Genomic DNA, 16,388 nt, shown 5'->3' with positions numbered 1-16,388 from the left:
GACTTAATCGCTGCAAATTAAAAGTTTCTGTTAATTTTTAGAAACTTCTGTTTTGTTGATGGAACGTTGCAACATGCCCACTGCCCAGCCCTAGTCTGACCTCAGTTTTTTTATATTCATAATTTCAAATCTGTCTTCCTTAAACATCACATGTTTGTTATAGACTTGATGTTTATAAATCTTATTGACAGATTTATGAGAATTTGAAAGATATACATATTTAATGCAACACCACATTACGTTTTTTTTAGAATCTACGTGTTTGAACAACAGAAATAATACAAAAACATTTTATTTTCCTATGATTCAAATAGATCGATTGGTTAACAGTTAAGTTAGTTTCTTAAATAAATTTTAACATCTATCATTCTTTCTTTTTTCTGCGTGTTGTGTTTATTTAATGAACAACGTGGAATCCCTATTCACTGAAACTGAATTCTTTTATTTATTTAACTTTTTACCTGCTTAATATATTTCAAAATATATTTCAAAATATATTTCAAAACATATTCCACTTATCGTTTTTATCATTTTACCTCATGGAAGACAAGTGTTTTACCTCAAGGATGATAAGGATTTTATCTCATGGATGACAGGGATTTTACCTCATGGATGACAAGGATTTTATCTCATGGATGACAAGGATTTTACCTCATGGATGGCAAGGATTTTACCTCATGGATGACAAGGATTTTATCTCATGGATGATAAGGAGAAGGAAAGAAATGCAAAAGCAAAGCTTGGTTTGGTTTGTAAGTTATTTACCTCTGTGCACATAAAGAAATATATGCAAAAGCCCATTTAAGTTCCTCCCATTTTCAGATTTAGAGATAGAGCTTTCAAAACATCTATAAATTATCTTACAATCACGATAAACTGATTTGGTTCTCGTTCATTAAATGCTCCTCTTGGGTTTTTACTATTTTCTACAAAATCGACCCATAATTGTTAAATTTATTGTCTTTTTAGGTTAAAAATAGGAAAAATAATTTGTATCTTTGCCTCTCATTCAAAAACCCATAAAGATATATATAAATATGCTGATCGAAATGTTAAATCTGTTTTTCATGACTTTAAGATAATTTACAAACGTTTTGAAGATTCTAGCACTAGCTGACCTAATATTTGAGTAGTATGGATGATTTTATCTAATGAATGACAAGGATTTTAACTAATGGATGACAAGGATTATACCTCATGGATGACAAGGTAGAGGATTGGTGGAACACTGATTTTGATCAAATTATCTCCGTACATCTAAACAATGAGATAAAAATATTAAAAGAAGAATTTTGTATCAATTAACAAGACACATCTTTAGTTAAACATTTTTTAGTGATATTCTTTAAAATAAAAAATAAAAGAAACTAAGGTCATAGAATTCCAAACTTTAAATTTCTTGATTTCCACATTTAAGATTAATTGACTGAGATATTGATAATATCTTTTAAAAATGCTGAGATCTCAGTTATTTAAGCAATAGTAGCCCATGACGCATACAATCTTTTATTGAAATAACTAGAAATTGCACTTTTTCATCAAATGTAAAAAAGATAATCTCCAAAAATTCTTAATTTCCTTACAAACCCTGTAATTCATGTGCGCGCANATTTCTGTTTATCTATCTATTTATGGATAGTGTGACATACCTCAATAATCTGTATAGTCCTAAACATCTGATTATGACTATGAACTATACTATACACTATCAAAATTTCAATCCGAAGTTAGTTAACAAACACGTGCGGGGGCCACAATAGCCTCTGACGGGGGAGAGGAGGGGAGAGGAGGGGAGAGCTGAATCCATAAAAATGATTTTAAAAAATCGAATAAATATATTATCTAAGGTGTAGATCCTGAAATGAGTATAGTATACCACGATGGTTATAAAAGAAGCCATAACAATGTGGATGAAGACTTGAATAACACAGCTTAAGGCTTATACGGGCCAAGAAGGATCAAGCTAGATTGCTGAGCAAGGATTTTATTAAGATACAAGATCTATATATTTAGCTTCGCATACTTTCATGCATTTATATGAATATATAATATTTAAAACATTTTTCGAAGGAACTGAACACTTAATTGAAACAAACTTAAACTTTCTAATCTCTATATCTTTGAAACCATTAAAGATCGATTTTGCGCTCTTACTTAGCAATTTTACACCGTACAGACCTATAGGGGTCTTATGGGTCTCAAGTGATCTTTAAAAATTTCTCAACAACAATACTGCACTCTTAGCTCAACTACTATGTCTAGCCAGACACACCCTTTAAAAGTCCAAAAACCTTAAAGTATTTACAAAACAAACCAAGCTATGTTCCATCATCCAACTCTGTAGTATAAAAACCCATTTATTACTGAGCCCTGTGATTTATAACGCAAAGAGAAAATAATTTGTGAAATGACACTTCTTCTCAAAAGGGAAGGAAGGGCAATTTAATTCAACCACTTTAATCAAATAAAGAAAAAGGCCCACACAGTAGATAACAATAATAAATTACCTTTTTACTAAATTTTTCTTATTTAATTATATTAGGTTTCTTTTTTCAAACTAAACTTTGTGTGAAATATTATTCAAATCATAACTATAAAGTCTTTTTAATTTAAACGCAATGCTCCAGCTTTTCGCATTTCGCAATGTCGTCTTTGTATAAAGGGTCGCTTGAAATTAAGTTAACAGTCCCTTTAACATGCATAACATGAAGAGAAAGCCTAGATGTATGCTCTAATATAAGTTAACAACTTACTTTAGTTTTTGAAAAGTTTCTCCAGTCTCCGACCAAACATATTTAATTTTTTTGTTTACAAAATAAGATGGGCGCTCCCCAACCCAGATTACATCCTCTTCAAACACCTAGTAAAAATATTATATTATTTACTTCTATATTAATTACTAGCTTGAGAACCCAGCATTGGCCAGGTTACTCATATTTACTCCCGCCGTTTACCCGCGCTTGGTCGTAAATTTCGATTTTAGCCTACTCAACTTAGAATCTCAAAACCAAGCTTAGAAGGTTCCCCAAATATCCACAACCAAAATATGAGGCAAATCGGTCAAGGGGTTTACTTAAGAGATTACAACTTTATATGAATATATATGTATACAGGGTTATATCATAAAGGATGAAACTTCAGACTTGACCACATGTTCAAAGGAATTGAGTATATTTACGACATAAATTAAAATTTTCAAAACCATATCATTGCAACCTGATGGTGTAAACCTTTGATAGTTTTGATATTTACATTATTTATTTAAACCAAATTCATATTTTAAATATTTAAGGTCCAGGACATTGGGTTGCAAAGATATAGGGATCAGAATGTCTAACATTGTGGCAAAGACTCAATTTCTTTAATGGTTCCCTGCAGCTGGAGATTAGTTATTTCTATAACAAATTCTTTTGTACATTATTAACGCAATATATATAACCCAGAGGTCAAATTTAACCTTCATTATAATGACAACGTCAAAAATACCTGTCCTTGAAATCTAAAAATTCTCTTTAAAAAACATACCATCCATTGAATTTAGCTGAACAATCCCTTTAAAGGTAGTGACCGGCTATGTAAGGTAGTTAAACTGAGTACGCATTTTATGTCGTCGTTAATTAATAATTTAAAAAAACTCACTCTGAAAGCGTATCCAACACCAAAGTATGAGTTTTGAACGTCGACTTTGCGCTCAAACTCAGGCTTTACAGATCTTTAAAAAGTAAAATATGTCTCAAATGAATCCGAAAGAATTTGTTGACAACACTGCGTACTCAGTTCAACTATCTTACATAGCCGGTCACTCCCTTTAAAAAGACAAGTCACTAATTTACCTGCTCAAAGTTATCTAATTAACCTGCTCAAAGTTATCTAATTTACCTGTTCAAAGTTATCTAATTTACCTGCTCAAAGTTATCTAATTTACCTGTTCAAAGTTATCACCTGCTCAAAGTTATCTAATTTACCTGTTCAAAGTTATCTAATTTACCTGCTCAAAGTTATCTAATTTACCTGTTCAAAGTTATCCGTCAGCAAAATTTTCCTTGCTCTACTAAGAGGCACAGCAGTATATAAGCAGAACATTTTTATATCCTTCAATCAGAAATAAAATCAAGAACAATCTTTTTTTAAATTTAAACAGGAAATGAGTCTTTGTCACAAACTCTGATTTTCTAACCCCTATATCTTTGCAACCCAGTTTCGTAGACCTTAGATATTTCAAACTATGAAGTCTCTAAGATAAAAAAATATCTAAGTTTGTAATATCTAGGTTTACACAATCAGGCTAAGATATAGGGATTAGAAAATTTGAGTTTGTGGCAAAGAATCAATTCTTTTTACCCCCAGGAAGTGTAAAGTTTAAAAAGATAAAGCAAAAAATGCAAGGTTTATTTACTGATTTCAGCTCAAAAGAGAGTTTTTTTTTTATCCGGCCAATTTTGAATCTTAACCCTTTCCGGCTGGGCAATTTTTGTCTAATATAGGCTGGGGNTAGGGAGTGTTTTAGCGTTTTAAAGTTATTTAGAAAAATAAGAGAGGGGGGGGTGGACCCCCCAGTCGTGATAGGGTTAAAGAAGAAATAATTAAAACATTTCTCTCTTATATTCCAAATTGGTCCTGAGTTACATGCAAAAGTTTAGATGTAATTATTTTTTATATTTATTCATTTATTTTCCTTTCTCCATGTGATGAAAACCAGGGCTAGTCCTCCAGTCAGAATAATTAGTATTATAGTTGCAATAAGTCGAGGTGTACACATACAGAACCCGCCGATACCCTATATAAATATAAAAAAGTTTTAAGAATAAATATATTTGTTTCAAAAAAATTGAATTCTCTACACTCCATCAGATATATCTGGAAACCTGTCAAATGCCTTGCAAAAATTGACTAAACCTTGGCTAAAGATCAATTGGTCCTGCTAAAACTAAATAAACCATTGGATCGGATCATGATCTTAATATTAAGTTGTCATGTTGAAACTAATAAACCTTGGATAGGCGTGATCTTAAGATTATGTGGTCATGTTGAAACAAAATAAACCATGGATCGGCGTGATCTAAAGATTAAGTGATACTGTAAAATTAAAAAACACCTTGGCTCGGCGTGATCTTCAGATCAACTGATTCAGTTAAAACGAAATAATCCTTGGATCGGCGTAATCTGAAGATCAAGGGGTCCTATCAGGTGGTTCTGTCCCCAAATGAAAATAAATAGACGAGAATACAATGTGAACAAGAGTTTAAACTCTATTGTTAACAATATTGAATTCAACTAAAGTTAAATTGACAACTTGTATCTTACAATATGACCTGTACTTTATGTACATTGTCAACTCGGTGTACATGCGTAGTGTACAGTTTTATCGGTGTACAGTTTTATCAGTGTACAGTTTGCACAATTTCGCTCTTTTTCTTAAATTTAAAAATGCAGCCAAAAACAGCATATTTAGAAAAATAAATTACTCACAACAAATACAAAAAATAAAATAAAGAAAAAAGAAAAAGCAAGAATGAAGACGACATTTATTCTATAGTTTTCTGGTTCACACTGTAACCCAGATACATTTCCCATAACCTTGGTCATTATAATATATAATAGACGTTGCAGAACATATTTATAGATTATTTTATTAGAAATATTGAGTCCTGTCAACATTTAACATTAGCAGGTTTACAGTGCGCATTGTTTTTATATTGGAGAGGATATTAAAAAATCAATATTTCCTTTTTGTTTCAAAAAGAAAAGCTCTAAGGCGAAGATAAATTTTTGAAGCCAAAGGTTAAAAGAATATGATGATATAATAAACCTTACTTTTATATCACTGTTCAGTTGACAAAAAATTTGCAGCACTTTTTTTGTCATCATTCGCTGCAGAAAAAAAGTGCAGAATAACTATTTATAACATTATTATTTTAGTTCGATATGCTTTAACGTTTTACGATACAACTTTTTTTTTAAAGTTTCACGCTGTTTTAAAATTAAAATCAAAATAAAATCTTAAAGGGCAATAGAACCTTTGAGAGACAGAAAAAAATAAAGTCCAAAAACTTATAAGAACACATCGTACCAAAATAATAGTGTTATAGGTAATTTTGTGAATTGTTTGTACCAGTCTTGATACAATTGCAATTTCTATAGTTAAAAAAGCACGGTGCTATATCATATAGCTAATTTTGTGAATTGTATGTTTGTACCAGTCTTGATACAATTGCTATTTCTAGTTAAAAAAGCACGGTGCTATATCATATAGCTAATTTAAAGTTATAGCACGATAACTACTTTATAGCACGTTTATAATGAATTTTGTGAATTGTATGTATGTACCAGTCTTGATACAATTGCTATTTCTAGTTAAAAAAGCACGGTGCTATATCATATAGCTAATTTTGTGAATTGTATGTTTGTATCAGTCTTGATACAATTGCTATTTCTATAGTTAAAAAAGCACGGTGCTATATCATATGGCTAATTTAAAGTTATAGCATGATGACTACTTTTTAGCACGTCTAAAATGAAATCTATCATAAATGATTATTAGTGATAAATTACAGTGAAACCCTTAATAACGAAGACATCGAAAGAATTTATCAAATGTCGTCTTGACAATTTTTTAATGAGTTTTTTACTATATAACGTAAATTTAAGTATTTACGAAAATAAGTAAATAGCCATGAATATGCGGGAACAGTTTTAAAGAGTTCCTTATAATCATTTAATTAAAAAACCAAATATCTGCAACATTCCATTATCAGAAAGTGAAGAATACGACATTTGATAAATTCTTTCGATGTATTCGTTATTGAGGGTTTCACTGTACTATAGCTCTATAAAAAATATTAAAGAGAATGCCCAGATTCTGAATTTAATGAATTTGAGCCGCGTCTCAAATTCACCCAAAACCGGTTTCAATTGAGCCGGTTAAAATCTTGAAACATTGAATACAATTTTAAGTGGAACTAATCATATTTAAGCTGCGGCCTAAATTCTTTAAATTCGACCTCGGGTAACGTTAAAACAATGTTTTCCTTAATAGGAAAATTTGTCTCATTATTTCAAATCTGCGAAAATTACTTTTTCTCAGTGAATGCTCCAAAAATATATTTTTACAATGATAAAAGTGTTAAAGATTATACAACTTTGAATTTTAAATACAATAGAGCTAGTGCAATATACATTGAATTAAATCAGTTTAAGCTTTACTTAAAACATTTTTGGATTCATTAAAGGAGCTGGAAATGACTAATTTTAATCAACCCTCTATCCAAAGATGGCAATGCCCGATTCACAAGACTTTTATGTAAATAAAGATGGGGTTCCTGGTATATATAGTTCTTTATCAGAGATAGGTTTAAACAGTTCAAACATCTTTTAAAGTTGATATTCATAAAAACAAAAGTTTTTTGTATTAAAGGTAGTGATCGGCAATGTATGGTAGTTGAACTGAGAATGTAGTATTGTGGAGAAATAGTGACGAAAAAATTGTTAAAAAATCTTCAGTAAACTTATTAGATGTTTAGGAATATATTTTCAATTGAAGCTTTTTAAATTAATCAATGTTAGAATGAATTATTTCTTTTTCATCATTATATTGATTTTTCTTCTTATGTATGAATTAGTTCGCAGATTCTTCAAATTCTTCAAATGTCGTTTTAGTAAAAATTCCAGGAAATCTACAGAAAATGTTTGTGAACATTGAGACATTACAGAGACCAATAACTGAATAAGATCACTTATTGTCGATGATAATTGTTAATTTTCATTTTTTAACCTGTTTCTAAACAACTAATTAATTTACTGTAGAATATGTACTACACTTTCCGTAGCCGTAAGGGAATAATTTTTTAAAAACAGATTCTCAAAATCATCCATTAAATCATCCATTAAATCATAAATTAAATCATCCATTAAAAATGATCTTTGAAAATTTTAAAGATTGAATTTACGCTTTTGCTTAACAAATATGCACTGTAAAAAAGTCTCATATGTCTCCAATGATTTCTAAAACAATTCTCCACAATACTACATTCTCAGTTCAACTACCATAGATTGTCGGACACTCCCTTTAAAGATTTCCAAACTCCAATTCAATCTAGAGGTTTACAATGAATGAAAAAGAGAAGAAGAATTTTTAAATTAAAACCATCAAATTTAAAAGATCTTTAACAGTTTAACCGTTTCCGTCGTAGATCTAATTTTAGAAGGAGGGCAGAATAAGATTCTAAATTGTTTGCATAAATGTTCTCGTAAAAACAAACTATCTAACATACATTTCTCCTGTTCAACTGTGAATGAGAAGTTTTCAAATCCTTAGAATTTCTTTAATTTCCGTTTGTCAAACCTGAATTATTCTCCTCTCATATTATTCATGTAATTTCAGCAGGATTTAATTTTTAAATTTGTTCTTGGGTTTACAAATTTTCTGTGTGAAAAGAATCCCCTTAACTTAATGTTTATTGAAGAAGGACAAAACAGGAAATAAACGCGGATTTCTTCGGCACAAAAAGAAAGACCGGCAACTTGAGAAAATGACGATTTTGACGCCAATTCTGAGCAATTTAAGATTTAAATAAAGAGCATCAGATTAATTTAGCAAACTAACTCCAGACTTTAGATAATTTGGAAAGTGGTTGTTTAAGCAACACCGTCAAATTACAGGTTAAATTAAAAAGTACGAAACAAATTCGAAAATTGCCCTTAATTAAATTTTTAAAGCTTAACTGAATTATTCTTTTTTATCTAATCTGCTTCCTTTATTTAAGTATAAACTAATTCAGCTGGGGCGAAGTGTCTCAACGCCGCGCCTACATTTGGCTCTTTTGTATAAGCACTGAATTTGAAGATATCAAACATGCAAAGTTCTACAAAATGTACCATATTTTCTACTTGGGGAAGAACTAAAGTTTATGAACCCTTAGCTTCACTTTCTCTTTAAAAATCTGCCCTGAACTCAACTTAGCTTTTTTAAAACCAAGCTTAGATTGTTCCCGTGGTTTTACCGCGTGAATCAAAATTTTAGGCAAATGGGTTCATGAGCGATAGTTGGACAAATAACTAAACAGAGATTACAACTATATTATATAAACATGAGATATGAACCTACCATTTCATCTGGTTCCCCGATGTTAATTTTCGAAACTTCATTCCTGCTTCCCCCTCTCCCATTCTCCACTTCTAGGTAGTCAACCTTAACATTATTATGATTATTATTATTATTATTATTATTATTATCATTAGTATCATTATTATCATTATTATTATTATCATTATTATTACTATTCTTATAATTATAGTTATTATTATTATTATTATTATTATCATTATTATCATTATTATTATTATCATTATTATTACTATTCTTATAATTATAGTTATTATTATTATTATTATTATTATTATTATTATTATTATTAATACTATTATTATTATTATTATTATTATCATTATTATTATTATTACCTGTAAGTTAGGCATATTGAATGTGGGATGTATTTGAAGGAGAGAAGATAATTAAACCAAAATTTTCATATTCTTGCACTTGTAAATTTTGTCGAGTTTTGGCTTTCGCATTTTCTTTCAATTTTTCAACTCTTCATTTTGCTGGGAGACAGTCTATCTAAAATTAATATTCGTTCTCTTCACCGGTTTACAATATCAAGACTATGAGGGGGAGAATATAGAGGGAGGGGGGCTTTAGAAGGTTGTGTGGGGAATGTTTGATAGTGTTAGGGCGTCTGCAATTATAATAAAAACGTTTTTTTACTTTTAGATAAAAAGCTCGACACAGACTTTGTTCAAAGGAATTGAGTCTTTGCAACAAATTCCAATGTTCCAATCCCTTTATCCAAGCCACCTATGTTGTAAACCTTTAATATTTCAAACTTAGATTATTTGATCTGACAGACTGCCTAGTTTGAAATATCTAAGATCTCTGACATTGGGTTGCAGAGATATAGGGATTAGAAAATCAGAGTTTGTGGCAAAGACTCAATTCCTTTGACTCACAGAAGTTAAAAATTTACGAATAGATAGAACTCGTCTAAATTAGATTAATGAACTCGTAAAACTTGACTTCTACAGAATGCGTTAAAACTTAAATCTTGTTAAACTCAACCCTAGGGAGTCTTTAAAACTCGATTAAAGATTGTTAACGATTAACTCATAGAGCTCGTTCACTTAAATGCAAAGATGACACTACCCGACTCACTTGGATACCCATTAAAGCTTTGTCTGATCAACTATGAATTAGATATCAATGTTTATAATTCTGTAAAATTATTTTCAATTTTGTTTTCTCTTCAATAGTGCCTGGCGCATTTCTACTGCAGGAAAATACAAAGCAATTATCAGAATTAAACACTTTTTAAACCAAGAAAAATGACAATATCTTTCGCATTGCTGACATTGACATCTTTGCATAGAGGAAATCACGCATTGAGTCCCTTTAATAAAACTCTATAAAGTAAATATTTGTTATGTATGTTTGAGAAGATTGTCCCTTTGATAAAACTCTCTAAAGGTAATATTTTCTATGTATGTTTGTGAAGATTGTCCCTTTAATAAAACTCTCTAAAGTTAATATTTGTTATGTATTTTTGTGTAGATTGTCCCTTTAATAAAACTCTCTAAAGTTAATATTTGTTATTTATGTTTGTGTAGATTGTCCCTTTAATAAAACTCTCTAAAGTTAATATTTGCTATGTATGTTTGTGTAGATTGTCGCTTTAATAAAACTCTCTAAGTTAATATTTGTTATGTATGTTTGTGTAGATTGTCCCTTTAATAAAACTGTCTAAAGTTAATATTTGTTATTTATGTTTGTGAAGATTGTCCCTTTAATAAAACTCTCTAAAGTTAATATTTGCTATGTATGTTTGGGTAGATTGTCCCTTTAATAAAACTCTCTTAAAGTTTATATTTGCTATGTATGTTTGGGTAGATTGTCCCTTTAATAAAACTCACTAAGGTTAATATTTGCTATGTATGTTTGTGAAGATTGTCCCTGCTAAACTGCACTAAATTGAAACCGGCTTTTTACTTCTTAACATATATCTTGTAAATATACGCTTTTTAGGTGAATAAACCCATTCAAATGAGAATTAAGTGATGAATACGAAAAAAAGCGCTGTATTACGTAATTTTAACATGGTTATGACTCGATCCTAATAAAGTAACGTCTGCTTTAGTATATTTTATGTAAACGGTAAAAATGTTGTTTTTAATTATCCTGAAAAATGTTGTATGATGTTTTACAGTCACATTTCTGTAGGATAAACAGCTTAAGATAAACAACTCTTTTTGTACCAAGGTTGTTTGATGCACTCCAATGTACGGAAAATATAGATAGATAGATAAAAACCTCATATGATGTCACTGATTATGGAGGCGTGAGTGACGTGGTATGAGGTTTTTATACAACCTTGGTTTTTACACAGGAATTTATCATTTTACAGTATACAATAAAAACATTAACAAATAAATTCTTAACTCTTATAGCAGACGAAGAATATTGGAATTTGAGCTTTACGAGTACAGCACTAAATCAACAAATAATATACAAAGACGATATTTGATATTTATTGGGACACCCTGTAGTTACGCAGATTTTAATTAAAGGGATAAAAGTAGTTTTTTTTTACTTTTTAAGAAAATCTTTGCATTGGTCGGATTCGTGCAGGGTATTAAGTAAATTTAAGCAAATTTTCTTTATAAAGCCACAAAGACAATATCTAGCTTTTTTAAAAAGTTATCCTTAAAATTGAAATTTTTTGTAAAATAAAAGGTAGGTGTTAAAGTCTACAGATAGTTCTAAGTTATAAGGTCTGAAAAGAAGACTTTTGAATGAACAGAAGTAGGTAAACTCATTCTCCTAGCGGAGAGATTAACCAACCTCTCATTGGTCATCTCCGAAGAATTGATCAATGAGAGATTGGTTTATCTCCTCGTAAAAAGAGAATATGTTAAACTCATTCCTTCTATTCAAAAGTTTGGAGCTTCTAGGAAAATATAAAAAAAGTCCGAAAGTTATAAAATAAAATGGTTTAGAATAGAGAATAGAAATTCTAGGATATCTCGCAAGAAGAAATAAAGTTTTGCCACAGGTTCTGATTTTCTAATTTTAAAATATTATATACCTGGTTGCAAAACAAAATAGATTAGAAAATTTGAGTTTGTGGCAAAAAATTTGTGTTTTATTTCGAACTATAAATTCCAAATTTTGTCCATACTTTAAAAGTTCTTTAAGGCAGAAATGGAAGTAGTTTAAATTTAAAAATTGATTATTATTTTAAAAAACCAATAATTATGAAGAGATAATACAGTCTACTATCATTTTTAACATATTATTTTTAAAATCTATTTATATGATAATATTCACAAACTCCTTGTTTCAATACAATATACTACATTGACATCTAGACAGCTCTGAAAGTTGTTTATCAAATTTTAAGACATCTTCGACTGTAAAGTGTCACAACACCTTGGCCTTTGGGTTTACCAACTCACATGTACTTTATTTAGTCCTAAAGATGTTCTATATACACTTTAAAATTGCATTGCGCGTGTTTCTAGTTTAAATTTAAAAAAGAAATTGGCAATTTACTGCTCGATTTTTGCGCTTGGCATTAATTCGCAATGAACAGGAACCTGCATATTTTTTAGGAAAAGGTGTACTGCAGTTTCTGGGAGAAATATAAACAAAACTGAGTTTGTTTACTTTTCCTTCAGTAAACCTTGATAGTTATAAAAATATGTAGCTGTTCCTATAGTTTATATATAGTCTTTAGTATCAACATGTTTAACCAACTATGTGAACTTTGTATAAAAGTCATGTGCTCTCTTCAAGATGAATATCTTGATAATCAACATTTGAAAACTCGGGTTTAAAATACTAAAAAGGTTTTCAGTCGCTTAAAAAAAGGAAATAATTCAATATATAAATAATTATAGCATGATTCCGTAGACCTTTATATTTAAACAATAAATTCTGGGAGATCAGTTAGTTTACACTATCAGGTTGCAAAGATATGGGGATTATAAAATTTGAAAACTCGATTCCATTGCATGAAACATTCCCCCCTAACCTTTCTTTGACACCCTGTAAACATTTTGTTTGTTTATTTTTCTGCTTTTTATCATTAGTAAATAAATGAGATCTGCTAATTAATGAATAATGATTCCCCGCTGGATAATCTTTCACAGTATAATATTGGTGTAAATGTTTAGATAATATTGATCTAGTGTTATAATCATGTTCAACACACAGGATACAGAATATACATAATAAGCAATACAGAGCATAACACAGAATACAGAATACAGACATTCAGGATACAGAATATACATAATAAACAATACAGAACATGACACAGAATACAGGAGACAGACATACAGGATACAGAATATACATTAGAATACAGGATACAGACATACAGGATACAGAATATACATAATAAACAATACAGAGCATAACACAGAATACAGGATACAGACATACAGGATACTAGAATATACATAATAAACAATACAGAGCATGACATAGAACACAGGATACAGACATACAGGATACAGAATATACATAATAAACAATACAGAACATGACACACAAAAACAGTATACAGACATACATGATACAGAATATGCATAATAAACAATACAGAACATGGCACACAATACAGTATACAGACATACAGGATACAGAATATACATAATATACAATACAGAGCATGACATAGAATACAGGATACAGACATACAGGATACAGAATATACATAATAAACAATACAGAACATGAAAAAAATACAGAATGCAGACATACAGGATACAGAATATACATAATTAAGAATAGAGGACATGACACAGAACACATGATACAATTAAAAAGAAGGTATGAAAAAGACGGAGTACAAAAAGATGTTTAAATAAAGTTATAAGTTGATCTGAAAAAGTACATATAAAAAAAATTTAATCTAACAATTAGAAATCATACAATTTAACCTAGAACTTTGGAGACACGGAAAGAATTTATAAGATGTCGTCTTGACAATTTTTCAATGGTTTTTACTATTAGACCTAAAGTGCTTCATATAAATATTCAGATAAAAAAATAAATATTTGCAGCATTCTACTCTCAGTAGGATTAAAAGACAACATTTTATAACTTAGTTTGATGGCTCCAAAGTTTTGGGCTAAACTATAAGAAAGTAAATACAATATTCTGAATTGTGTCTCATATCAAGTTGACTACATTTTATAAATCTGCTAGAATTTAAGGATCACTTTTTTATAATATTTAATTTTATGTAAACAAAAACTATCCTTTTTTATAATATTTAATTTTATGTAAACAAAAACTATCCTTTTTTATAATATTTAATTTTATGTAAACAAAAACCATCTCTTTTTTTTGGCTCCAATTCGTTTTTTCTTGTAACCCTGGTTTGATAAAACTATTTTAAATTAAAATAAATTTTGTCTAAAACAAGATGGGCGAGAAAGTGATTTTTAAATTCCTTTATAATTGAGTAAAATTCCTACCTAAGGTAATTGGATTAAATACAATCTTAAACCAGGTATTATTTGACACTTATTCTCCCTGTAGTTTTCTTTAAAAATTCAAATCCAAAATTTCAAATACGCGCCAGAGAACCACAAATTAAATTCTTTTTTTTTACTTTGTAAATCTTTAAGGGGCTGTGGCGTAACTGTAAAGTGATCCTTATCTAATAAATTTCAAATTCACAACATCCTGTTCTAAAAACTGTTTTAGAGTCACAATGAGGAAGACAACATCTTTTTTGTCTTTAAAACTGTTATATTCTGACAATTTTTCTCTTTTTTTCATTTTCTCTTCTGCATAAAAGCTAGGATATTTTTTACATATCATTGCAATCAGACAAAGGTCTAAAGGGTTCCGTTAAATTCTTACATGCCCCACTATACATGATCACATGCCCCACTATACATGAAGGATCACATGCCCCACTATACATGAAGGATCACATGCCTCACTATACATGAAGGATCACATACCCCACCATACATGAAGGATCACATGCCCCACTATACATGAAGGATCACATGCCCCACTATACATGAAGGATCACATGCCCCACTATACATGAAGGATCACATGCCCCACTATACATGAAGGATCACTTCAAATTGATGTTAAGTATTTTTCCAAAGGCATTTTCCCAAGGGCACACAAGCTTGGAAAATTGCCACTTTGGAAAATAGTACTTAACATCTTGAAATTACATATGCATTCCCTAAAATACAAATAAGTCTTAGTAAATCCTGAAAACTTTCAGGCAGCCTTTATTCTAGAACCTTTTTTATCCATTAAATGTAGATTTTTTCCTTTTACTATTTTATACTTTTTTATTGGACTATACATTTTTAATTTTTAAGTATACAAACTCTGGTTGGTCTTGCGTGAGATACATAAGAATATATGATGAAGACTATATATTCTGTTAGATGTTTGCTTTGTTAATATGATAAAACAAAAGTTACTTTTTTATCAAAACTTGGCGGCATAGCTTGGTTTGTCTCTCATGCTTAATTTTGAATAGATAATCATTTATTAATTCTATCAATCCTAGGGTTACTGTACAAGTAATTTAGGGCCTGTTACCCCCCCCATTTATAAAGTGATATGTCCGATTGACAATGCTACCCTATTCAAGAATGATTTTCATGTTTTTAACGTTGGAAATTGTTTATTTTCAATTGTGGTTTCTATATTAAAGTGATTTTTAGATTTCTAGTGGAAACTTAAAGATCAAGTAGAAATTTAAAGATCGAAGTAGAAATTTAAAGATCGAAGTAGAAACTTAAAGATCTAGTAATAACTTAAAGATCTAGTAAAAAATTGAAGATCTAGTAGAACGTTAAAGATCTAGTAAAACTTTAAAGATCTAGTAAAAACTTAAAGATATAGTAGAAACTTAAAGATCCAGGAAAAATTTAGATATTTTGTGAAAACATAAATATCTAGTAAAAACTTAAAGATCGAGTAAAAATTCAAAGATGTAGTAGAAACTTAATAATCTAGTAATAACTTAAAGATCTAGTAGAAACTTAAAGATCTAGTAATAACATAAAGATCTAGTAAAAAATTGAATATCTAGTAGAACCTTAAAGATCTAGTAAACTTTAAAGATCTAGTAAAATTTAAAGATCTAGTAAAAATTTAAATATTTTGTAGAAACTTAAAGATCTACAAAAAAACTTAAAGAGCTAGTAGAAACTTAAAGATCTTTATTGTAGTAGAAACTTAACGATTTAAAGATCTAGATGAAGAATGATCGGGAAGAGAGGCCAGGGATAGACAGGAGATAGGGGAGGGGTGTAATGAAGTTATAACTTGATCACATACTTTATAC

General features: G+C 29.7%; 1 protein-coding gene across 1 annotated transcript in view; it reads right to left on the bottom strand.

The window, feature by feature from the left end:
- Positions 1-16,388, bottom strand: part of LOC111695364 (probable cation-transporting ATPase 13A3) — a gene marked incomplete in the record, with an annotated part of 40,976 nt that overhangs the window by 22,590 nt on the left and 1,998 nt on the right. The window contains 7 exon segments of the mRNA XM_023464679.1: positions 1,195-1,257; positions 1,650-1,668; positions 2,754-2,860; positions 4,012-4,092; positions 4,676-4,777; positions 9,104-9,187; positions 9,460-9,616. Of these exon segments, the coding sequence (XP_023320447.1) occupies positions 1,195-1,257; positions 1,650-1,668; positions 2,754-2,860; positions 4,012-4,092; positions 4,676-4,777; positions 9,104-9,187; positions 9,460-9,474 (471 nt within the window).

Source organism: Eurytemora carolleeae, unplaced genomic scaffold (genome assembly GCF_000591075.1).
Source record: "Eurytemora carolleeae unplaced genomic scaffold, Eaff_2.0 scaffold8, whole genome shotgun sequence".
Classification (NCBI taxonomy): Eukaryota; Metazoa; Arthropoda; class Copepoda; order Calanoida; family Temoridae; genus Eurytemora; species Eurytemora carolleeae.
The sequence above is the reverse complement of the archived record's forward strand: the minus strand, read 5'-3'. Positions and strand labels throughout refer to the sequence as shown.